This window comes from Dermacentor andersoni, chromosome 4 (assembly GCF_023375885.2).
Source record: "Dermacentor andersoni chromosome 4, qqDerAnde1_hic_scaffold, whole genome shotgun sequence".
Classification (NCBI taxonomy): Eukaryota; Metazoa; Arthropoda; class Arachnida; order Ixodida; family Ixodidae; genus Dermacentor; species Dermacentor andersoni.
In genome coordinates this window covers 19,143,375-19,169,737 of record NC_092817.1, presented here as the reverse complement: position 1 = coordinate 19,169,737, position 26,363 = coordinate 19,143,375, and the positions used below count along the sequence as shown (strand labels likewise).

At 46.4% G+C, this 26,363-nt stretch overlaps 1 protein-coding gene across 1 annotated transcript; it reads right to left on the bottom strand.

Moving 5' to 3' along the window:
• Nucleotides 1-12,265: 12,265 nt before the first annotated feature.
• LOC126536061 (uncharacterized) lies at nucleotides 12,266-25,041 on the bottom strand. Its single transcript, XM_050182954.2, has 2 exons — nucleotides 24,053-25,041; nucleotides 12,266-13,846 (listed from the first exon to the last, which is right to left on the bottom strand). Exons 1-2 carry the CDS (start codon nucleotides 24,654-24,656, stop codon nucleotides 13,341-13,343), a joined length of 1,110 nt encoding a protein of 369 aa, XP_050038911.2. The 5' UTR covers nucleotides 24,657-25,041; the 3' UTR covers nucleotides 12,266-13,340.
• Nucleotides 25,042-26,363: the final 1,322 nt, after the last annotated feature.

Genomic DNA, 26,363 nt, shown 5'->3' with positions numbered 1-26,363 from the left:
GACTTCCAGGTCGTGATGAGTAGATCAGCGAAAAGAAGACTACTGCACGCATCTTCGCCGCCAAGTGCTTCTACCTTGAAGAGTGCACCGCTGCGCTGGCCGCACACTGTGCTGTTTATGCCCGTGGACCCGGCGACCAATTTGCGGCTCCTTAACATGCAAGTCCTCTCTTCGTTATTCGAGAGAACCGCACCAAATGTGATTAAAGACGTGCGAATAAACTCGCGGAAAAATGTCCTGGCAGTTGATGTCTTACATCGCAGCGCCCTACAAGACTTACCTAATATAACTGATATCGACAATGTAAAGGTGCGATCAATGATCCATACAGGCGGCGATGGCACTGCGGGCGTCATTTATGACATCGACGTTGCTATCCCTAATGACGACTTGCCAACACTGATAAAGCCAACTACAGAAGGCAATTACATTACAAGGATTTTCAGACTGGGAAACACACGCTGTGTGAAGATTTTGTTTGAAGGAGACAGCCTTCCTTCCCACGTCGAAGTAGGACATGTCCGCCATCCAGTGCGACCATTCGTACCGAAGCCCCTCCAGTGTCTCAAGTGTTGCAAGATTGGGCACGTGAAGGGTGTCTGCGTGAACAACGTCGTGTGCCCGCGGTGCTCTGAGTCCTATTCAGAAGACGCCTACAGCACACATGTTCTAAAGTGCCCTAACTGCAGTGGTCCTCACAAGGCATCATCAAAGGATTGCCCGCGAGTGCGGAAGGAATTCGCGATTCTAAAACGAATGGTGCGGGACAATTCAACGCACCGAGAGGCTGCTGCCGCTGTTCGGCGACGTCGGCATCGACACTGAAAACGTTCACGAAATTCCGCAACTGCAGATAGGTACACGCCAGCTACCGTCAGAAGGAATGCCGCATCACCGCACTGCGCCACCAAGACAGATACAAGGAAAGCAAAGAAAGCGGAGAGGCTTGCCCATCCTGAAGAATGGCCTGAGCTACCGAGGGCACAATTCCCTGCTAAGTTACCTCAAAACGCACTGACTTCGACGGCTTCGGCAACTGTTGAAGCGACGCTGGCTGATGATCTCCAGGTCATCAACATTCTGCGGTCGTTCATGAATGCCATTCGCGTTATACTTACTAACATGAAGTCTTCGTCTGCGCAAAGCGCGCTGCAGGTGCTGGGCACTTTGAGTCCAGTACTTGCAGCTCTTGGTTAAAATCATGGCTCTCCAGAAGCCGTCGTTTCATGACAAAGTCCGGAACGCGTCGATATTTCAGTGGAACGCCAGAGGACTGAAGTTGCGCATGTCGGACTTTCAGCAGTTTGTGTTCACGAATAAGTTCCCAGTCATCGTCATCTGCGAGCCCCTATCAGATAACATCAGACTGTCCGGGTATGAGTGTTTCATGTCCACCACCCACAGAGAATGCAGCAAGATCATCGTATTCATGCGACGTGATCTTACGCATGTCCATCATCGAGTGTCGCCTGACCAAGAAAACCAATACGTATGTCTGACAGTGAAGAAAGGCAAGCTCACTTTCACATTAATTGGAGCCTAAATATCGCCCTCAAGTCGGCTGGATTGCGAGCAGTTACGGCGAATCACGACAGCGACTCCGCAGCCTTTGGTGATTACTGGAGATTTAAATGCCCACCACCATCTCTGGGGAAGTTCTAAGATAAACTCGAGAGGCAGAAGATTAGTGTCATTTGCCTCCGAACAAGAACTGCGCTTGTTAAATGATGGAAGCTCCACATTTCTACGTGGAACTGCCTACTGCAGCTGCCTGGACCTCACCTTTGTTTCACGCTCCTTCACTAGAAAGGTCAGGTGGTTTCCGGATATAGAAACGCGGGGAAGTGACCACCTACCAACTTATCTTAGGGTTGAAGGGTTTACGGACTCCAGGTTGGCCGGCGTCACACAATGTATCGACTGGCCAATGTTCAAGTCAATTGTCGAAGACGGCTGTCGCGATGACTTGCCCTCTAGCCTAGAGGACATCATAAAGGGTGCCCTAGAGGTTGCGAAACATTCGCTTCGGAGAACGTGTACACGCACCGAATACGACATTGAGCTAGAGAAGCTTCGTGCCATTGTCGTCGTGCAGAGCGAAGATACAGGCGCACGAAGTCTGTACATGACTTGAGGTTGGCCAGAAGAACTCAAAAGAAAATTCAGCGTCGCATGGACAAACTTGTATCTCAAAGATGGAAGGCATTCTGCGAATATTTGGATCCCCGAAAACCTTCGTCTCACATATGGAGAACTGTTCGTGGTCTCCGTGGAACCCCTCAGCAGCGCCACCCTTTTAAGTATTTGGCCCTTCACCAACAATGCAGCGAGATTGACGTAGCGGAAGCTTTCTGCAGGAGGATTGCTGGCGAAACTAGTTCCGCTGCAACATCGACGCTCCACCACTCACCGATTTCACGCGACCCCCGCATGGATAGTCCTTTCTCCATGGACGAGCTGGAAGCTGCACTGGCCTTGTGCAAGCGTTCATCTTCACCAGGACCCGGCGGTATAACCTACCGTGCCCTATGTGATCTTGGCGAAGAGGCTCGGAAAGTGCTCCTGCTCTTGTTCAACAGCTCCTGGCAGACAAGTACGGTTCCCCAGGGATGGAAGACCAGTCGCCTAATTCCACTGCTCAAGCCTGGCAAGTCGCCTGTAGACATTGCATCATACCGACCAAGTGCGCTTGCCAGTTGCATCGGAAAACTAATGGAGAACATGGTTCTAGCATAGCTAGAATGGTACCTCGAACATTACCAGGTAGATCCATATGCGGTGGCCGGTTTCAGGTGTGGCCGTTCTTCCATAGACAACGTTATCGACTTGGTGACGTACGTCGAGCACCAGAAGTCCTGCAAAAGATTATCTGCAGCCCTGTTTCTGGATGTTAAAGGAGCGTACGATAACGTAACGCACGAAGCAATCTTCAACGCATTAGAGGCAGTAGGACTTGGCGGCAAAGTCTATCTCTGGATAAGTGGCTATGTACATCATAAGAGATCCTTTTTCATACTTACCGAGGATGGCCCGACCTCCCAGCATTACAGTAACCGTGGGGTGCCTCAGGCAGGAGTACTCAGCCCAACGCTCTTCAGTCTAACACTCATTGGACTCCCCGATATCCTGCCAGGCACTGTTAGGCTCTCCATCTATGCCGACGACATTTGCATTTGGACGTCGGCTGTGACGCGACTGCAGCTTCGCGCGCGGCTTCAGAAGTCAGCCACTTTAACATCATCCTACCTTAGAGAACAAGAACTTCATATATCATACGAAAAGTGCGCAGTGGTGGCATTTACCAGGAAATCAATGTCTCCATACGTGATATCCGTCGACAGACAACTGATCTCGTACAGCACGAGTCACAAATTTTTGGGGATGGTCATTGATAAAAATCTCTCCTGGACCCCTCATGTGAATTATGTGAAAAAACGCCTGACAGTAATTTGCCATATGTTTAAGTTTCTTGCAGGAAAGACCTGAGGAGTGCCAATACACTCTATGCTGCAACCGTACAGGGTCATCTTTATTGGATTCCTGCGGTACAGCCTACCGGTCATGTCCAACACCTGCAGAACTAACCTGAATATAATCCAAGGCATCCAAGCCCAAGCCCTCAAGATATGTCTTGGTCTACCGCGGAGTGCGTCAACGACTGAAGTTATTGCAGTCGCTCAAGATTCCACTATTAGAACGCACATTAGCATTAAAACAATGCGTGTGGACATAAGACACTTCACCCGGACCCCTACCCACCACCTACCAAGTCTCCCAGTAGATAGGCCCCGCACGACATTCAGTGCGACTGTCTTCGCGCACCGTGCCTCTTTCAGGTCAGGTTACACACCTGCGGCAAGGCCGTCCATTCCTCCACGGTGTATGCGCCGTACTCAAGTGAACCTTACAATCCCAGGACTTCAGAAAATGTCGGACTTGCCATCATCAGCGCTCAAGCAACTAACTTTACTTCTCTTATACGAGAAATACAGCGACTGCACACACGTCTACACTGATGGATCAACTTCATCAACCAGTTCCAGTGGCGCTGTAGTTATACCAGCAATGAGAATAATCAAGCGGTTCAAGGCTTCCCATGTCACTACGTCTACAGCTGCAGAGCTCGCGGCTCTCCGCGACGCGCTTCAAGTGATAAATGCTGAAAGTCCTAGAAAATGGGCAGTCTTCTGCGATTCAAGGCCGGCCTTGCAATGTGTGCAGTCGCTTCTCCGACATGGAACTCACGATCAGCTCACGTGCGAAATCGCGGAACTTGTCCATCACTTAAGAGAAAAAGGCCATGATATCTCTTTTCAGTGGATACCAGGTCATTGCGGTATCATTGGAAATGATGACGCCGATAAGGCAGCTCGGACGTCAGACCAAGAAGACCACTGCGTCCCCATTCCTCTCAAGGACCGACGCCGTGAGACAACTTGGCATTCTAGCATGCACGATCTCCTTAGCAGAGTGGAATACCGTACATACAAGGCGCACAAAACTGCACAGACTAAACCCGTCACTTCAACTCAGACCTCCAGCCGGTCTGCACCGACGTGAAGCGTCTCTTCTGTGTCGGTTATGGCTTGAAGTTGCCTTCACGAATACCTACTCAGCACTATTTGGAATGGCTGATAGTCCTGCATGTGATGTTTGCGGATGCGAGGAGAACATTGACCATTTATTGTGCCATTGTCCTCAATTTCAAGCACAAAGACAATCTTTGTCCAACACATTGGGGAAATTAGATGATCGTCCTCTGAGTGAACAGACAATACTAGAGCACCATCCCGACCGATCATCGGCTCAGAAGGCAGTGAAGGCACTTTTGTGTTTTCTCAGAACTTCTGGTTTGCGCGAGTGGCTTTAACTCAAGTGCTGTCCGTACACGTATCTACACCTTCTCTCTCTTCCCCTTCTCCCATCCCCCCGCGTAGGGTAGCCTACCAAACTATTGACTGGTTAACATCCCTGCCTTCCTGTATGCCTCTCTCTCTCTCTCTCTCTTCACCTCTCGCATTAGCTTGTCTAGATCATTTAGGTGGTCCTTTGGTGGGCTGTACACGTTTAACACAGCGAGGCCTTGCTGCTGTTTTTTCTCGGGTACGCTGTCGACGAGGGTGTGTTCGATGCGGTGTTGGATGTCGTGTCGTTGAGCATTGATGGCCTTCTTGGTCAGGATTGCTGACCAAGAAGGCCATCAACGCTCAACGACACGACGTTTAATTGCAATCTAGAAATAATAAGGTGAGCGGAAATGAAAGAGGGCGAAAAGATAACTTGCCACAGCTGGCGGCCGAATCCACGTCTTTCGCGTGTCGCATGCAGTGCTTCACCAGTTAAGCTACCACGGCGGCCATCATGCCGTCTACTTGTTTAGATATTTGCGTATGTGTACTAAATAAAGATGGGGAGTTTCGGCCGGCGCCACTCCCGGCCAAGGTGGCGGACGTGGAACGTCCTTTTCAGCGCAGGCGTCACGTAGTACGTTAGCTTACGAGCATGACTGAGCAGTCAGACGGAGACGAAATATCATGTGCTCGAAATAAAAAGAATAAATAAGATTACCAAATGCAAGTTGAAGAAGAAACGACAAAAAAAAAAAAAACTCACTACCTTTCCACTCTGTGAAGAAGGATGACCAACGACGCAGTGGGCCTCTTAATCGCGAACTGCATCTCCGCCGCGGGTCGCCTCGGCATTGCACTGTCTTCGGGATCGGCCCATGAGTGGGGAGTGCTGAACGCCTGCTTCACCTCCACCGCGGGTCGGCCCAGCCTTGCACTATCTTTGGAATCGGCTCACGTAGCCGAGAGGAGAAGGGGAATAGTTATCATCTTTGCCTATGCCTCTCCCATGTTTTCAGGCTAAAGGCCACATGCTACAGCTACGTCACACCAGGGAGTAGCTTTGCACCGATCCTCACTCTCTTGCATGCGTAATCATGCGAACGACAATTAAAAATCGGAGTCAGATATTTCGGAGTGCAGACACGCTAAAAGAATTCTTCCAACTGATGCTGTCTAGAAACACGACTGCCTCTCTCTTTTCAATACCAACATGCCCACTTACTAAGGTCAACAAAAAGTTAATTATTCATTTTTAGTTAATTGGGCTGCTGACAGCGATAAGTACACTGTCACTTTGTGTCCCCCTGGCCACATAACTTATTTGCACAGGTGGTCTTCACGTGCCTCCCAGTGGCTAATTTTAAGAAAACCATAAAGCTAAGTTTTAAACAACCGGTATATAAAGAGAAGCATAAACACATCGTTTGATCAAAAAGCAAAGTTCTCAAAGTTATTTCTTATAGATCACAATATTCAATTGGCCATTCCACTAAAGTTGAACGACAATAAAAACTTTGTAACCTTATTGCGCCGTTTGCGGCTTGGGACAGCATTCACAAGGCACTTTTTACACAAGACTCAACACGTTGCTAGTCCGCAGTGCCATTGTGGCCATGCTGATGAAGACGTACAGCACCTTGTTCTCGAGTGCCCGCGACACGATACCTCGAGGCGAAGACCACAGGCCGAGTTAATACTGTTAGATCCCAGGTCTATCGCTCTGAAAGAAATACTTTAATCATGGCAAATAATAGAGCTACTGAAAAAAAAGCACTTGGGGCGTTTGAAAACCTTTTGAAAAAGAAACAAATATTTTAGGTTCTTACCAAATGTATAATGGTTTACCCCACTATTTACATTTTCTTTGAATATCACAGGTTGCGTATCATGTTACATGAGTGCAGCTCACGTCGGGCGCTGTTATTTGTTGTTCTATGTCTTGTTGTCTAGATATGAAGTGACCTAATGTGCGTGTTTTCAGACACTTTTGTACACTTTCACTAGTTTACGGAACTGTGTATGTCTATTAGTGTACTTTCTACATTCTACTGCGGGTAGAACTTTGTAAATGTTACTACTATTTGGTTGTCACCAATGCATATTCCTTTTTTGCGCATTTGTTTTGCTTGACTTGCGCAAAGAAGTAGCCGGCGCCGATAACGGTGCCCACCTCTCCTTTAATTTAATGTTAATTAAAGAAACCGTTTGTCAAAAATACGTCACAGAAGTACAATTTCACCTGTTTGCAACCTCACGTGCTTCTATCTATCTATCTATCTATCTATCTATCTATCTATCTATCTATCTATCTATCTATCTATCTATCTATCTATCTATCTATCTATCTATCTATCTATCTATCTATCTATCTATCTATCTATCTATCTATCTATCTATCTATCTATCTATCTATCTATCTATCTATCTATCTATCTATCTATCTATCTATCTTTACACAATGTTAATCAGCAATGTAAATAAAACTTCAATTTCTCTTCCTCTTCTGTTCAAGTGCAGATGAACCTCGTGAGGGAGATGAATAATGCGTGCCAATGTTTGCGTTTTCCCCAATCGAGTTTGTGCTTGCAAGACATAATTATTCCAGCTTACATTTGAGTCGAGTCGAGTCGAGCAATTACAATATGTTCTATTTATAGCGAAAACAGCCAACTGTTGGACTTCCTTTTTTCTTTATTTCGATAGCTCGCCCTGCAGCATAATATGACTGGCACATCTCATAATACACATACAAATGGCTATCTTCAGTAAAGTCCAGTAGGGATCTTTTGCTTGGAATATAAATCCACAGACTGCAGTTCAATGGATAGCTTTGATGTAGCCCCACTTTAGAAAGGTAAAGCGGCGCCTTGATACAAATCATGACCCGTTTTTATAAAGACATATTACGTCACAATTGTTTGTAAAAGCAAACTTCAGCGGATTCTGATGCTAGTCATATTATTAGCGAATGCTAGTAATATGACCATGAATACCTACTTTCAGTGTTATGGATGCTTGCTTGCAACTAAATGTGAATGTCTACGTAATTATACGTATAAGAAGAACTAAAAATGATCATATGCATGTTTCGCGTTTCGTGAATGCAAAGACGATGAAACGTTACAGTGAATGATAAGTTTTTTAATCGCCCCTGCAATGAATTGCCTTCGTTGCCTGTGATGCAATGTAACGTAACGTATGGCATAACTCAATAAGTGATGCGACCTTTAAGATTAAGAGGAAGCTTTAGTTCGGGCCCAACTCCGACGCGGCTGATTCAAGCACATGTGAAGCGCAAGAAAGTTTTTCTGTGGTGACCCCTGGCCTGAATTTAATGAAATTTATTGCATTTGAGAAAGTTAAATTCTAGTGACTATTGGAAGCGGAATCTCGATTTATGGCTTGTATCTTTTAAAAAAGATTTTAAAAAATTCGAAGTTTGAAAAATATATAAGTACGCAGTTTACAAATTAATTGCTCTGCATCAAGAACTGATATCGCGGTTATGTCAACAGCACCCATTAGATCATTGAAAGCGGACAAATTCAATATGCCATGTTATATCTTACGTGAATTTGTTACGTTGTGTACAAGGGTTCTGCAAAAGCTGTATTTTCATATTACTAAATTTTGTAGATTCATATGTAACATATCAATGTTATCCACTTTAGATGTACTATTATATGCAATCCACAGAATTGTGATATTATTTTTCATTGCTGAGTTATAGAGTTGCAAACTTGATAATTTCGTTTTCTTAATTTTTTTTTATTTTTAGCCAATTTTTAATAAAAAAGTGACGACCTAAATAAAAATTCGAGACCAACAGTCACTAGATTTGCAGTTTGTCTTTTAAATGCAACAAAACTAGACAAATTTGGTGCGGTGTTTGCCGAGAGAAACGAATTCTCCTTTTACATGTATTTAGATAGGAGCACTCGAGCTAAAGGTTCCTCTTAATAAACTCCGCTACTTTAAAATAACTTATTGTTCGGCAGTTCGATACACTGACGAAAATGCACCTTTTCAGAAAAAAGAGAAAGGCAGCGAAAGTAAAAGTGCAAATAGAAGCCAAAGTATAGCAAGCTCTTTCCAATGAACTTGAACTGTAAGTGCATTGCTTTATTTTTTCTTTCGTATGCGAATAAAGTACACCGCACCAAAGGACTTTTACTGAGCCAAGAAGTATTTAAGAGATTCGCGGTTAAGTATGCCGTCAAGCCTAGTGCGAAATACGGTAATGATCACGTAACAAATCACGAGGAGATGCGAAGGCGTTGCGTCTCACTGATATGTGTAGATACAATCATGCCCAAAAAGGGAATTGCGTCTATTTTGTGTTTCGAGGCAGTGTCTTGGCCGCTGCCAAGGCCTTTGGGGGCACCTAATACCTAGGTATGACTATCTTCATTTAACCTTCACAGGTATCCTTGTATCAAATGTTCTATAGGCTACATTCCCGATAGATACAATTTCAAGTTATGGTGCTAAGAGACTCAGAAGCTAAGAAGAGTGTTAACGTGTGTTTAACTATTCATTTTTCCCCAAGAAAGAGGGAGAGAGTGAGCACTGCGCGAGTCGCTTTTTGTGATTGTGACCAGGCGCTCGTCTGGTTGACCTCCCTGACTTTCCTCTCCTTGCTCTCTCTCTCTCTTTCACCCTAGACTCCAGAGCGTGCTAGCCCAAGCAACTTGTCTCGGTCTCCCAAAAACTGCGTCATCTATCGCGACTGTGGGCATTGGCAGAGACGCTCCTTTGACAGTCGACATTGCTACAGATGTCGGGAGAGCCCACATCCGACACCTGACACGGATACTCTCCCACCATCTTGCTTGCTTGCCAGCAAAGAGGCCACATTCAACATTTGCCAAAAGTATTGTAAGACATCAGTCCTACTTGCCACCACAATTCCCACCTGCTATACGATTAGCAGGTCCATTGTGGTGTCTCCACCAGCCGCAAGTGCAGTTGACGATTCCGAGCATCAAAAAAAAAAAAAAAAAAAACGACTGGAGCGCCGTTGCAAGCTTTGACGCAAGAAACTTTGGAACACATTCACAACGTGCAAATATTCCGGCAACATGGCTACACAGATGGTTCGGTAAAACTCAACAGCTCTGCTGCTGCAGTCATCGTCCCGGCAAAATCTCAAGAAATCAAATTAAAACTTCAAATCAAATTAAAAACTTCAGCACTCTGTGCTGCACTTGAGTTCATTAATCAGGAACCACTACAGCAATGGACAGTCTTTAGTGACTCCAAGGCAGCCCTTCAGTGCATGCACCACGGATCCAATGAACAACTCGCCTCAGAAATTCGACAGATATATAATCGTAGCCATGACAAGTGACACAATATAATATTTCAATGGCTTCCAGGACAATGTAACATCAGCGGAAATGACCACGTCGACGAAGACGCCCGATCTGCGCATGACAGTGGTCAATCTGTCTTGATTCCGCTTTCGCGAACAGACGCTGCTGCTGGGTTGCGATTAATGTCCCGTGAATGCACTTTGCCCCTGTGGGACTCGAACGTTTTCAGCATGTGTCGTTTGCGTTCGTTGTCTCCGGATATACGGATGCATCTACCGCCTGTGTTACTACGACGTGAACAGGCCATGATGTACCGTCTGTGGCTAAGCGTTGCATTTACGAACTGATATGCCTTCTTTTTTATTTTTGGAATGGCCAACACCCCTACGTGCGACACATGCAGCAACGATAAGACATTCGCACACATTATATGTGTGTGCCCACAATATATATATAGTGCCCAGAAACAAGTGATGTTCAGAGTGCTGGACCAATTGGACAATCGTCTACTATCAGAACTGAAAGCTTTAGGTCAGTGCTCCCAAAGAGCATCCGCGCTGAAGACATCCCTGGCGTTACTGGGGTCTACGGGCCTTCCCGATAGACTTTAAGAACGCCGTCCCTTACCGCTCTATAGTGTATGCGTTTTCTTTCTTTTTTTGCGCGTCTCTCTTCATATTTATCTCTCTCGCGCGCTTCAGCTCTCTTTCCTTCTTTATCCTCCTACTCCCTCCCCCCGTGCAGGGCAGCCAACCGGAGCTACCTCTGGTTAACCTCCCTGTCTTTCTATGCATCCCTTCTCTCTCTCTCTCACCCCCTGGCCTTGAAAGTGAGTGCTCTTTTAAGCTTTACGTAAAAAAATGTGCTGGGAATCATGCGGCGGTTCAGGGTAGATTATTACGCCTGAACGTTGCCGCGAGCCAGTATAGTATATTGATCGAAGATGGGCAACAATATACATAAATGTCATGACAATGAACTAACACGCATTACATGAATCCGCTTATACTTCACTGTGCATGCAGATTAGGCAATCGCTTTTGTTTCCTCCTGCGAGGTCTCCGCGCCCTGTCATATAATCAGATTGAGAATCAGATTTTATTACTATACATAATGTTGTTATTACGCAATAGAATATGCAGGAGGAGATCCCGGAGTCGGAGACAGGATTGGGGCCTGCCGTGATTGGTCTTCGCTTGCGTTCTTGTGATGCAGGCGCGATGGCCTTCACCGACGGCAAGCTTGCCATCTCTCGGCGGGCTCCTGTGGTCGCTGCACACACATTGTACTTAGCCTAATTGGGTTAATGAAATAATCAGTGGGTGAACCAATGACGTATGCATCAGCCTGGAGCCAAAATGTTTTACAGGTAGACTCCGCTAGATCTTCTTAAGAATGGTGATGTGGGCGAGTTCAGCGCGAAGTAGAAGTTTACACCATGGACAAGTGTTCTTGTCGAAACGATGGCTCATGTGCCGAGGCTTTCCTTATTCGCCTGCAGAGCTCATCAGTTCAAATCACCATCTTCCTATGACCTCTTTGACTTATTTCGGATAATCTGTATATGGCGACATGACCGAAAAGAGCTCCTCATTAGTATTTTTTGCTTTTTCATTAGAAAAGCTGTCCATTTTTTTATGTGAACCGTTTAACGATTTTCTAATCACGTCACTCTAAATGAAGTTGAAGAATAGATGACCCAGTCAGAAATGTCCCGTTAACACTGTGTTGCGTGCTTTGTGGCTCACGTGGGATTTAGTGCGTAATCACAGCAAAAAATGTGGTCAAGCCATGTGTCTGAGCGAGTATGCTTCCAGAGTCAGTGAGCCTTGCCTATACTAATGTGTTAGTACTTTGCCTCTTGTATATTATAGCTTCCCTAGCCCCCATTTCCATTGATGTAGTCAAGGCGTGTGCTGCAATTTCCTCCAATCAATATATAACCCCGTATTTTAGCGGGGTCATCTTTAAATGAGAGAGACAGTAAAACGATAGACAAAATACGGGTAAATCCTGCCCAACTGTTCGTTTAACCTGCTTCAGCACCGTCGCTGTTCTAATTGCCATGGCAGTTTCCATGACTAGAGAATGCTCCTCGTCTCTGAAATTGTCCAACACTTTTATTCGCACATTAAATGTATGTTAAAGCGCAGTAGCAACCACGGCACTTCTATAAATATTTAATCAGTGCAGTTATGCTGCTCGGGAGTTATCGGATTGCTGTAGGTGATTCTCTTCAAAAAACAAGCGTCAGCTCTTTCTTCCTTGTAAGAGCGCTCAGCGTGTCGCGCGCTGTGCGTCTCTCACAACATCATGTTCTGAGTTCTGTTAGTCCAATATTAACGACGAAGCAGCATATCGCTTCCAAGAACACCAAACGGCTGCGTCACAATATTATGAAAGCACAATCGCTGCGTGGATGTCAACACAGTCTATACCAACAGTCGTGAGATTATCTCGGAAGTGTAGCTCGAGCTTCTCGCCCCATCAGATAAGCCACCATCCTCGTTGCGAACATTAATTCATTCCAAGGCCTGGATACTTCAATCGTCACCAACTTCAAGCATTTGCTAACATCGTGCAAGTAACATCAAGCTATGGCGTCCGTAGATGCCGAACAGACGTTGCACCGTCACTTTGGAGGCCATGAGGATTAGCCAGGCTTGCACTAACTCTGCTCACAAGCCGTTCTTCACTCCTACGGCATCGATTCTACAGCGATCCCCAACTTCCAGAGGACTGATGTAGAGCTGCAGCCCTAATACTGAGCTGTAGCATGATTATTGATCCGTGTGGGTGGAATAGCAGGGAAACGTGGAATGAATGGCACGCAGTCTGTTGCACCCCGGTTCAAATCCAACCTCGGCTTTAGTCGTCAGTCGTGTTACCAGATGCCCTTGTTCTATCCAGCTGTATTGTCGTGTGCTTCAGATCCTACCGCACTCGATAAGTAGCGCCACGGCGACGAAATCACGGGCATGTTTTGCAAGGCCAAGTACGCCTGCAGCTGTATAGCAACACTTCTACTCGTCCTCAACATGGGGCATTTGTGAGTATAGTTCAAGTAGCGGCCAGTGACTGCCGTTTCCAAAAATGCAGAGCTGCCGCAGCACTAGCAGCTTGGAAGCCAGAGTACGAAACCAGCGAGACTCGTCCAAGTCGAAGGGCACCATGATCAACCGTCGCTCTCCTCGCAGTCCGTGTTCATCGCGTGCGCGCAAGCGTCGGCCGAGTCCTGCGACGAGCTGCACACGTTCAGTTCAGCCTCGTCCTCGCTGTCTCCCGACGGTGTCGACGACTTCGCGGGCTTCGCTCCGGCCTCGCACTTGGTCGAAAGCGACAGATCCTGTCTCCTGGCGAATCGCAGAGCGGCGGCGTTGCATTGGCACTGGTGGTTTGGCGGCAGCTGCCGGCGCCCGTGGCTACTCTCCTTCTTGTACTTGACGCGCCTGTTCTGGAACCAGATCTTGACCTGCTTCTCGGACAGCTTGAGGTAGGTGGCGATCTCGATGCGCCGCAGCCGTGACAGGTACATGTTGGAGGTGAACTCGCGCTCCAGCTCCAGCAGCTGGGTGCTCGTGAACGCCGTACGCACCCGCTTGCCGCCACCAGCGCCGGCGCCGCTTGAACTGTCGTCGTCCGCGGCCGAGGAGCCGCTGCCGGCGCCGTTTGGAGACAGACCTGCGACCACAGAACAGACGGGCGTAAGGGACTTACTAAGTTTGGCGAAACTGAACGCGAAGTTGTGGGTATACGAGCTGGATGAACCACAGAGGGAAGGGCCACGAACAGACTTGCCGGCATTTCCGTAAATTTATCAACCCAAGCAAATGCGGGCCTTGTACTCGTCCGCGTGTAAGTTTAATATGGTTATAAAACCCGCCGTGGATGCATGACAAGGTCGCCTTTGACAAAGACAGGTGAACCTATCGAGGCGTCGGCAAGCCCGTCCGAGGCACTTTACCCTGCAATTTACATAGTTCTTGTGCACAGCGTATTTCTATCTGCCGGTCTTCATCAAGCCTCGATTTAAACGTGAAGGCATTAGTCCTTCATCCTTCTGGCTTCAAACGACTGACCTTGTTGGAACTAATTTATCATCACAAATTATTCATATGACAGTGATTAGTGTCACAACACGCTCTATATACTTGAATGAACGCGGCATTGAAAACAAAAAAGGAATTGTGTAGAACATCAGCAATAACTATATGCCAATGATTAGCTTTACTATTCAATATCGCCAAAATTTAGCAACGCACCTATCCGATTATGTCAAGATTCATCAGGGCTGAAATGACCCAATAAAATAAATTATTCGCGAACGTAAAAGACGTAAATATGGGAAGAATCTAGCACTCAATATAACTGAACCATGAATAGTATTAAGAAAGTCAGAAATATGCTGTCTCTTCAAAGCCGTGACATATCGTAGAAAAAGCTCCATAGCCGCAATCGCCACGGTGCATCGTCGAACGAATGCGTGCACTAGCTTAAATTTCCTTCCGGAAACATTACAGCATAAACCTATACGTATATGCCCTATGTTAGGTTGTTTGCGCAAGACCGACAACTGCCAGCCATCAGTAAGAAGGGAGGGGGGGGGAGGGGTTCACGCATTCAGGCTGAGTGCACGCGTCGTGAGAAACACGCATGTATTACGCGCGCACCAAAATAAACGGAACATTGTTTCCGAGATCAGCGTACTTTGTCTCCCAAATTTGCATAATTTAGGAGGCGTAATTACTGCGTTCACGCAAGAGGGCACGAAACACAGTTCGGAGGTTCTTGAACACGTATACACGCGACCTGCAATGGGAATTAGGAGCCGAAAATACGCCGAACCCTCATCCTAACGCAGTCTACGCCCAACTACGAAGTGATTAATAAGGCTAAAATGTCCTCACGCGCAGTGGTACAGCGTGTGCTACAAGTTTTGCATGCGAGAAGACCTTCGGCTCGTACTTTCCATATGGAAGGCGTATAGATGAATTTTTGATGTACTATGTTAACCTTTGGCGTGCATGGTTACTCTGGTGGAAAATATGTGATTAGAATGTGAGCGTCACTGAAGCAGGATTATGTGCTTTGAATAGCGAAAACAGCCAGATAAAAAACGCTGCATGCATACGCAGAGCGTTTTCAAGCGTGCACAGTGTATGATTGAAGTCAGAAAACACCTTCAACCTCCCTCGCCCTCCGTCCCTCTACGGCTACGAAAAGACAGAAAAGAATTTAAAGCCCACAGAGGTTTGAATGTTCCAAAGACAAACGCCAGGCATGCATTCTGTTGCGCATATTGTCGCGCGTATAGTGCTGAAGCAGCAGTCGGGCACATTTAAAAAAAAATTCGAATCGCCGTTGAATTGAGGATACTGTATAAAACATATGACACCATCCCAAAGTTTGACAGTAAGCAATGAGGGACGTATTATGCTGAACCATATCACAGTCCTTGACGTGTACGGAATTCCAGGCACACAGTATTTTCTGCATTCCACCCCAATCAAAACGTGGCAACAGCAGCCGGCAATCGTATCCACGACCTCAACACCAGCCGCAGAGCGTCATGCCATTGAGACACCCCTCACGGCTGAAAACAACGATGAAATTCCGGCAACAGAATGGGCATAACAGCCAATGTCGTTACTCTGTTGTGTTCATTGAGTAGCTAAACGTGAGCACAGTGTATTGCCGCGTCCACAACTAGCTAGACAGTACTCGCGCGGTGGCAGCCAATTTTACTGAGCGGTCAAGTAACAGGCAGGGGCAGCACTGCTGACAATCGCTGTCGACTGTCGGCGCAGGAATGCGGTCATGTCGTGTCGATTTTAAGGGGAGCATCTGTGCATGGCCGCGTATGAATGTACACGTTTCCAGAACGCGTATTTGATGCAGCGAATGATCCAACGCGAATAGCAAGTAGGGAAAGCTGGAAACAAAACACGATAACAGCGTAGCTATGGGAACCACCAACAACCGAATATACGCGGCAATGTGGTGTCCATCGTGCGTGGCGTAGAGTTACTCACAAAATTTTCCACAGGAAACTCTGGTGCTGCGATCGCTTAGATGCACCATGGGAATGATGGTTAGTAGGAGGATTTGTCTAATCTTCTCACTAGTGGTGCTGAATGTTATTGCGAAAATGTTTTGTTCGGCTTTACCTTTATAAATTTCCCTGCATTCAACATTTTCTAAGCACAGCAAGAAAATTACTCTGCGTACGTGGGTAAAGACTGCCAATTGATGCAATTATAACGCAACACTTTCTTGAAGATGATCAAGTTGCAAAGCCGCAATGAAGCTTGAATTCTTGTACTAAACTTTATGATGCGCGGCAACCGAAACAAGCCGGCGTGTTTCAATCGCTTTCTTACATATTGTAAGCGTTGAACGCGTCGTTAGGCCTGCATGCTTATAAACTCGCGCGTTAGTCTGCCAACTACCGTTGCTTGATGTTTAAACGCTCCTATATTGCATTCATAGCATTGCATTTATTGTACTAGAATTTTTTCCTGCAGGTAAGTAATTCCCAGCGACTTCCTCATAAATCACCTGATTGGTATACGTGAAACTGAATATACTCGCGAAAAGTTCACATGATTTGGCAGAATTGATGAGCTTCAACAAATCAATCAATACGATGCCCCTCGCCAACGGCAGTCTGGAACACCTTTCTTTCGTTTCAAGTAAGCTAAAATTCCTTTTGAAACAAACCATTATATGGTTCGAACTGGAATGACGGGAACTTTGCAATAATTCTTCAGGAGATCCGCTGATCTGTGAAACCGACACCTATAGAGTGTAAAGAAGCGACAGCAAATTTTTATAATACCCTTATCGCTGTTGTTCTGTTACTAATGGTTCTGTGGTAGGCTTGCTGGTCAGAGTGTCCAACCCTGCAGTGGTAACGCGGGAAGCGTTCTGGAACATTGTTTTATGGGAATTTTTCACTCTGCAGTCGCGACCGTGTTTATGTATGAAGTCGTACGCTGGACACATGCTGGAAACTGATAGGTGAGCGTGACAGCGATCTTACGCTGGCGTTAGAAATGAGTATTAATATTAATGTAATAAATTAATGTTTTCTCTATTACGCCGACGTTCACGCGGGTACATTTTGCATCTCACAGGGAGCACACAGAACTCGGGAATGTCGCTGGCAAGCTCGCACACGCACTCACGAGCACTCATGCGCGCTGCCGTGTTACAATGAGCCGGGGGCGCATGCATGGCTCGCCACGGTGACGCAGTTCCTCGTGTCGCCGCCGCGAGAGCAGCGCCGCTTGTTGTATAACGCGAACTTTAGCCGACAATGCCCACAGGCTAAAGCACAAACACCCATGTAATATGAAGGCTGCGATATTGAACAATACTTATGGCGCACTTAATAACAGCCGACTTACTTACAGTAATCTGCGGTTACGTGGTCAGCGTCCAGCTCTATATAGTACCGCGGTTACACCGAAATGTGGCGCGAGATGGCGTTTCTCGTGAGTTTATTTATTCTTACTTAAACTGCGAGGAGCCTACTCGGTTCTGTCACTGTAAATCATCGTCCTTTAATTTTCCATCAAACTCTCGTGACCAATTCTGCGCGGTTGCCCCTTTGCTTGCATCACCTCTCTAGTAAGAGTTGTTTTCCGGAAAAAAAAAAGAAAAAAAGAAACTACCTTGTCTTGTGTGCGTACACTGTCAGAAAACGATGCTTCTTAGTTACCGCGAATTTACTACCGCGATTAAGTAAATTCGCATTGTCTCTTTAAATGTCGGTGGTTCAGACGAAACATTCGTCCAAATTCGACGCAAAGATTACACAGTGCAAGAAAATGTGATTTCACGAAAGTTTGTGTTCTTTGTTGTCAGTCATCCGAGAGAGATAGAGAGAGAGAGAAAGGAGAAAGAGGAAAAACAGGGAAGTCAAACAGACAAGCGTACGGTTTGCTACCCTACACTGTGGGTAAGAAAAAGGGGGAATAGAATGAGAAAAAGATCAAGAGAGTGAGCACTGAGTGCATGTACGTGGGAGGATCCACAGGGACACTATAAGCGGTCACTCAAACCAGTGCACTTCAAGTACTGTACCAGTGCACGAATCGCTTTTTGTGCCACTGGCAGATGTGGCCATGGTCCAAGTATTTTGACTCAAAGAATGGTCTCGAGTCCAGTCGGTTTAAAGTAGTCAGGAGCCATCAGCAAGTCGCAGTGATACGGTGAACAACACATGAACAATTGTGTATATATACATATATATAAATATATATATATATATATATATATATATATATATATATATATATATATATATATATATATATATATATATATATATATATATATATATATATATATATAAAAGGCGCTTGGTTGGATTAAATACGGAAGTGTGACATTATGACACGCAGAGCGGAAGTCGCTTCGCTAGTGTTTCTGATTATCGTACTTAAGGAATAACCAGCGGCAACATTAACGAAAAATAAAAGAACATTCCGCCTTTCTGGTGATTATTTATCCACGTAAATTTATCGAGATGGTGTACTTGAATTCAAAATTGCATCGTATATGTTGAAAGCTGATGATAAAGATGAGAAGCTGATAAGGAGCGTTGGCAAGACTGTAGTCAACTTTGGCAGACTCTGGGTAATCTCGCGAACGGCGATTGTGCGCCCATCGTTGCGTAATAAACGCGCACAAGACCGCACTGACTAACCGATTGAACCTGGAGCACAACCGTGAATCAGGCAATATGGCGCGCGCAGAAAGCCTCGCTCTGACTTGGAGAAGCTCTGAATTTCAACTGGTAAATATGAAAGGCAGAAAAATTCTGAACCCCTGACCTAGCCTGTAAATCGCGCCCGAAATTTTCTTTCGCGGAAGCAGAACTTTACCGGCTAAACTATGCTAGCTCCCTTTATCTTTGTCACGGTCGTTCTAGTACAACAACACCGTACTACACACGACTTCTAGCCTCCATTGTTTCACCAGCACCAATTAACTATGTGCACTGTGAAGAGCGACATATGCTAGAGGACAAGGAAAACTCAAAATGGGAAAGCCGACGCCAGACAACGAGATGATGATGGTGGTGACAGTGGTGATGATTATGATGATGAAAAGAGGAAGATGCAAATCAGCGATGCAGCTAAATAATACAAAAACGGTGGTCATTTAGCCCGTGTATGTGGATGACGCAGAGTGAAGAAAATTGCAAGCTCATCGATGAATTTTCATGTCTTTTCAACAGAAAATGTAAAATGAAATGTAGCTTCTAATCAAAGAATTTAGGAACTGGTCGGAAGTGTTAATATGTTGCGGAAAGCAACTGCAGTCAGAGAGAAAAGTTTCGGGGATGCAACGGAAGAGAGAGTGAGAGATAGAAATAGAAGAGAAGAAAGGCAGGAAGGTTAACAGTGCGTCCGGTTTGCTATCCTACACTGGGGGAAGAGGATCTAAAGATGAAGGGAGAGAGAGATATAGTAGAGCGATAGAGCGCAGTTTCATTCGTAGCTAGAGTTATAGATACCCCGTTTTGGTACCGATTCCTTTCTTCTACGCGCTCCGAATAAATCAGCGTCCAGAAATTCAACTCGCGCGATTTGCACTTGCTTTTTAGTCTGACTCAAGCAGACAAACTTAGTGCGCCGAACGTCATAGTTCTGCAGGAGCTCAAAGCAAAGAAAAAATAACGAAGCGAAGTTTCTGAACAGTTCGGTCGTATGGACTGCTCGCTAACAACGTCAGCAGAAATGAAAAAAAAGTGTGTGTGTGTGAGAGAGAGAGAGAGAGAGCAAAAGACAGAGGAGTGAGGCACGAAGATCCTATAAGAACTTCCAGCCGACGCTTTTGAGTTTTATTTCCGCGAGGCTATCAGCGCCGCACGCTGACGATCGAAATTCACCGCACGATATTGCCGTCTCGTAAAGAGAGTCCACTCCAATCGGTCTTACGACGCCGACGCTTCGTTCCACTTTTGCAGCCGTATATGGGCTCAGATGCGCGCCAAGTGCAATAAATGCGGAGACCAAACTCGCAATAACGTCTGGCCATAGTTCACTCCTCGCTTGCTTCTCTTCGCTGTGAGCGGCGTCACGCGCTTGCACACGTGCATGCATAGCGCAATAACGTACAGTGAACCACAAAACTTTGCGGACCACAGGATCTCAGGAAAGGTTGAGCAGCCTGTGTAGCAGTAGCCAGTAAACCCTTACATTACAGTGTTGTTTGCATGTTCTAGTAGAGCCTCGAAATCCGAATACCAGGCTGCGTTGTGAGGCTGCGCAGATATACAGCTTTTTCTCGAATCCCGTGGTCCGTAAACTCTTGTGGTCCACTGTATACATACACACACTTGACGTATGCGTGACGCATGCGGTTAAAAGGACGTTCCACATATAAACCGCCAAGACCGTGAGGGAGCGCTGGCTGACCTTCACAAGGCAAATGTTTTACGCTTGCGCAATACGCAATGGAAACGCACGGGCGAATGGACGCCGCGCTAGCCATATCGGCAGAATGAGCAATGCGGAAGGTGCGGGTTCGGCTCCCATGCACTTGCGGCAAGCTGTCTTTCTGTCCACTTTAATTTTATTTTTTTCTTATTGTTACAACATTTCAGTTAAGCATAACAATTAACTTCTCCTATGCTTTCTTTGGATTTTCTGTTCCTTGCGAGTAACAAAAAATAAAGCCCCTCGTGTCCCCGTAGTCGCCTCGTTCGTGACCCATGTAGCTATATAGTACGAGTGGAAACTGCACCAATATCACAAACACAGTACTAAAAAGCAGCACTAAATCAGCCTAAACTAGTAAGCTATTCTCTCAATACCACATTTTCATTCATATCACGGGAACACATTGATTTAGAAGAGTTTGGGTGTAGGCCAGTTGGTGAATCATGATTAGGGAAGTTACCGCAACTTATCGGCGTTTATCTTAGCATTTGTAACGCACCCCCATTGAAGTTCACTCTGCGTTTTTGTTGGTTTTCTTTTTGCTTTTCGAGTGAACATGTGTGTCTGATCTATATAAGCTCGGCGTTCGCTTTATTAAATCAGCAGTTGTCAGTGCCGCTTCGTATTGTCTCTTTCTTCGTCCCCTGTGTTCTTTGCGGTAACTTCCCAAATCAACACAGCGATAATAAGCGGAGAAAATAAAGTCCAAGGGGAAATGTTGATACTTGCTCGGTTTGTTCTCACGGAAGGTATATGGTGGTAATAGAGTCCTTCTTTGCAGATAAATAGTTAACTATACACCGCAGAAGACGCCTTCAACATTTATGACATTACGGCGTTTGACATGGTGCGGGTAGCTCGAGCCGGCGTCAGCATCTGTCCGTATACGACATTTGCGCACCTTCTGACTCACCCAGCATTTTCTCATTGTAAGAGTGGCCGTTTCCTATTGCAGAAGCGTAATTTATTAAAAAAGCTCAACTTGTTACTCCTATTTAGTCTCACTTTAGCCACCGGTGGTATTTTCTGGAAGCGAAAATTCCATACTAAATCTTACCAATTGTTTTTTTTTTTATTTATACATACTGCAGCGCAATTTGCGCTATAGCAGGAGTGGTTAAGAAAAGGTGCAGAAAATGCATCGGAGTATACAGCGGTAAACACAAGTGAACACTTTTACAAAAGAGCACTGATGAAAGTAAAATACACAAGAAGTTACAAATGCTGCCAGGCATGGGTGAGCACGATTATGCATCTGGGATGGCGGTTGCAAAAATTTGGGATGAGCATGAGCGAATGGAACCCAGGTAATGAATTCCAGTCTTCGATTGAGCGGGGAAAAAAGCTGAATTTGAACATGTTAGTACGTGCGTAGTAGGGTGTCAAGTTTAGGTCATGATGTCTTCTCGTTGATGATCCCGGCGCGAAGTTAATGTAATTATCATTTGAGAGCCTAACTAAAGAATTGACAATGCAATGCAAGAATGTTAATGATTCGACACGGCGACGAGAAGAGAGCGTGTTTAGGTTCAAGGAAGAAAGTGTTGGAGAGGGCGAAAAGTCGCGATCGTAACGATGACATATAAATCGCACAGCTTTTTGCTGTATAGCATCTAGTTTATTAATCTCTAACTGCTTATGCGGGCTCCAAACTTCAGATGCATAATCAAGAACAGGGCGGATTAGAGATTTATACATTAGTAACTTTGTGTCTTTAGGAGATCGGGTTAGCGTTCGCCTCCAGTAACCTAATTTTTTTAGTGCTTTACTGCATATGTAATGAATGTGTTTGGACGATGACATGTTATGCGTAAAAATGACACCAAGATACTTATAATCAGAAACCTTATCTACTGTACGGCCATTGAACGAGTAACTGAAAAGGGAGGGGGAAGATTTGTTGCAAAAAGACATCAGAACGGTTTTATTGAAATTAATGTTCATTTACCAAGTGTTACACCAATCGCAAAACCTAGAAAACGACTCTTGAAGGCGATAATGATCATTAGAAGATTTAATCACTTCATGTAGAACGCAGTCATCAGCATAGAGACCGATGTTAGAAGAGCAGTGAAGTGGCAAATCGTTTATGTATAATAAAAAAAGAAGCGGCCCAAGGACGGAGCCTTGGGGCACACCTGATGTCACATCAACAGTAGCGGAGTCAGTCGAACTGTAAGAGACGAACTGGGAGCGAAATGAGAGAAAGCTTAAAATCCAGTTAACCAAATGAGGATTATTCAGTACAGCATTAAGTTTAGCAATAAGTTTAGAATGTGAAACGGTGTCAAATGCCTTCGAGAAATCTATAAAAATGGCATCAACCTGGTTGCCTACGTCAAGGTTAAATGAAATGTCATGCGTGAACTCAACTAGCTTCGTTAACGTGCTAAAACCGCTAACACATTTCTAAGTCACCTTTTGCAAATAGCGCGAAGTCACAGTGTGCTACAATATACGTTAGCGTGCCCCACGGTTTTACGTCGCGGTGTGTAAACGAAGGCTTTTAAGGCAACAGCTTTCTTCGCCTTTTCTCCCCGCTTAGCAGTTTGTATGTTTCTGACCGCTTATGGCTAACTTGGGACACTATATATGTTCCCAGTTGCCTCCAGAAACTTAATAAATAAATAAATAAATAAGTAAATAAATAAATAAATAAATAAATAAATAAATAAATAAATAAATAAATAAATAAATTGCCGTATGACTGCTTTTCACCAAGTCTCCGGCGACGTGATTATCGCTAGGATCAGCATATCTACATGTGCTCTACAATTTAAGAATGAGTAAATTCGGGAAAAGTCAGCACTGCACCATGCGCACCCAGTTATAGATCACGTACACTGCAAGTTTGCGTCAGCTTCATTAACTATCATCAGTCTCTAAGTGCGTTTCATGCCACCAAGTTCCCGCCCCTTGTGAAAGCCCGCCATGTGGTCGTTCCGCACTCTTTAATCCGTCAACTTCCAAGATGGGCTGCAGTTGCCTTACAGCTTATTGGATTTTCTCTAGAAACGAACCATGTTCGTGCAGGCCGCAGTTCTTGCTTTGCTTACCGTAAACTAACCAAGCTCGTCATTTGCTTTATACAACCTCCAAGTTCAGTTCGAGCCCTCGTGCGTTTCTTCAGGCACTTTCCATTCACCTCAGTTTCGTTCATTCACCTACGTATCTAACGTGTGTTGAAGGGAAAGTTCTTTTTTGAAATCTCTTTTAATCACTTGGTTGAATGTAAAACCTGGATTGTACGAGTATTGCATATATACATATCTTGCAATCAAAACATTGTACTCCCAAAAGTTTTAGTGTAAGTATTTTGAAGATATTTGCGCACAGAATTCGGTTCTTCACGGAAACACACACTGAGCGTAGTATAAAACCAACGCGAAAACCGGGTCAAGCCCGCCAAACAAGCGGTTAAAAATGGCATCACCTTTTTCAGTTTTGACTTGTCCGCCGGGGACTCCAAGCGCTGGAGAGAGCGATCCGCCGCAGTCCGGGCGTGCAGACTTGCGTCCGTCGTCCGCGGTGGTTCCGGCAACCGTCGCGGCGGCGGCGGCGGCGGCGGCAGCGGCCGCAGCCGCAGCGTAGTGTTCGAGGTCGTGGTGACGGTGCTGCTGCTGCTGCTGTTGGAAGACGCTCGCCTGGAACTCCAGGGCCTCTCGCTGCAAGGGCGAACCGGACACGAGCAACGCGGCAGCTCCCGGAAGCGCGCTGGCCTGAGTCCCGCGCACACAAAGTGTACAGCAGGGAAACCACGACGGTGCGTGAGGTGGCAGCAGCGGAGGCGATGAAGCCGCGTGTGATGCTGGCCTCCGACAGTACATATGCTGTTGGTGGTGGTGTGCCAGGACGGGCGATGGCGGGAGCAGCGGTGTCAGCCAGCTCGACACGGCGGCTGTACTTCGAGACTTGGACCGGTCCCTGGATGGCTTCGAAGACCTGGTCAGCAAAGAGTCCATGTAGAACGATTTTGACGAAGGCATTTGGAGCGAAGCCGAAGGCAGCACGGTTCTTCTTGTATCTGTAGTGTTCATTCACTGCGCTTCTGCGATGATACCTGGACGGGATAGGCTCGGTATCATGGCTATCTCTTTTCGACAAGAGCAGACGACACAGGCCAACATCTTAAGCGGCAGTCCCACACATAGCGATTTCTTCCAAAGCAGTAGCCGTCGTCGTTTGCACAGTTCTCAGGCACTTGTAAGTCGCAGGTGAAGGCTGGGCCGGCCTCACAATCGAGAAGAAATCAGCCTAAAAAAATCATTCGAATTTCCTGGCCGTACACGCCACCGCACTGTCGATTACTTAGCCACAACGGCGGCCTACTTAGATCGCGACACGTGCTGGGGAAGTGGCTCGGCCACCACGCAAAGCCATGTGGGACGTCCGGAACCGACCGGCACGCGCACGCACAGCAGGGCGACCCGCGCGTTGCAAACCGGGTGTGCAGTCGGTGCCACGCTGACGAGTCTCCCGTTTCTGTTGCCGACGCGCGACCCCGAGTCGAGTCCGGAGCTGTGTCGCCGGTCGCCTCCTCCTCTCTACGTCCCCCCCCACCCCACTATCCCCCTTTCGAATCGAGTCAATCCCAAGATACCTGTTGCGAGACCGCTTTCGGTACGAAACAAAGTACACACAGACATGCGATCTCTCGCTCACGGCGGGCGCTAACGCAAACCTATTCCGTCAGATATCTCCCCACGGTCCAATCGGGACGCTGAGGTGGAAAAGGAAAGAGAGGGGAGGTAGCCATAAAGGAGCGGCCGCCGAGGGTCGGTGCGTGTTTAGGAGGTGGGGGGGAGCAGCAGGAGGGAAGGGGGTTCGCATGGGGCGTGCTGTATCCCACTGTGGCCCCCTTAACTGCGGTGAAAGCAGCGCCAAAGGGGGGCCGAAAAGACCCAACAGAGAATCGGGACACGCGACGCGACACAAAGAGTGCCGACAATACGGGCGAGGAGGTGGTTAGAAAAGAAGAGTCCCCTAAGTAGGGGGCTCGCTGGCGCTCCGCGGCACCGTAGCGTGAGCTGTTCTCCTCCTTACCTACTTCAATCATACCCTCTCCCAAACAGATTGGGATAATAATGACCGACAATTATTGGAGGCAAGGATAAAGAGGAGGGTAGGTACAATGCCGCCATGCGCCTCCCACGCAGTACCGTTTCGTCCGCTGATTGGACGTTCGTCGACGGTTGCACACGAGCTATATATTGGCCCCCCGTGTCCGATGACTTTTGAAGGGCCTATGGGGCTCGAGCGTTAGATAAGAGCCGAACGCAGTAGGGAAACCGTTTTAGGGGCACTCCGAGTATTTACCTTGCTTGATCGGCCGGTTTATCAACGAACCGGTTTCACTCGCTTGAGTGACTATGCGGCCAATTGAAACGGTTGATGAGCGATTGCGTCGGGAAAGGCTGACTGTCACTGATTTCCACTCCATTTGAAAAGGAACGTCCGCATTGTGTCGGCTTTTCGAATGACCCACCACTAAGTCTAATTCTACGCGAACATCATTACCGGACAGTTTAGCAGATCGTTACGCAGCATTCCGCCCGCTCTACAAACAAGCTGCGCCTTTGTTCGGGAACAGTCTCCTTAGGTCCGAGCAATTCACGTACTTGCATGGAACCAATTTTCCTGTTGTCCAACATGACATCTCATGCGTTCACACAAGCTGGCATATCAACTGCAGCCTGGTTGTGCTTGCGTTTCAACTATCTTTTTCTGTCACGACAATGTCTGTT

Excerpts from the sequence above, each read along its gene's own strand:
- LOC126536061 (XM_050182954.2), bottom strand. The coding sequence starts at position 24,656 with ATGAACACTACAGATACAAGAAGAACCGTGCTGCCTTCGGCTTCGCTC. Across the intron at positions 13,847-24,052 it reads ACAAGTCAAAACTGAAAAAG|GTCTGTCTCCAAACGGCGCC; the intron begins GTGATGCCATTT and ends CTGTGGTCGCAG.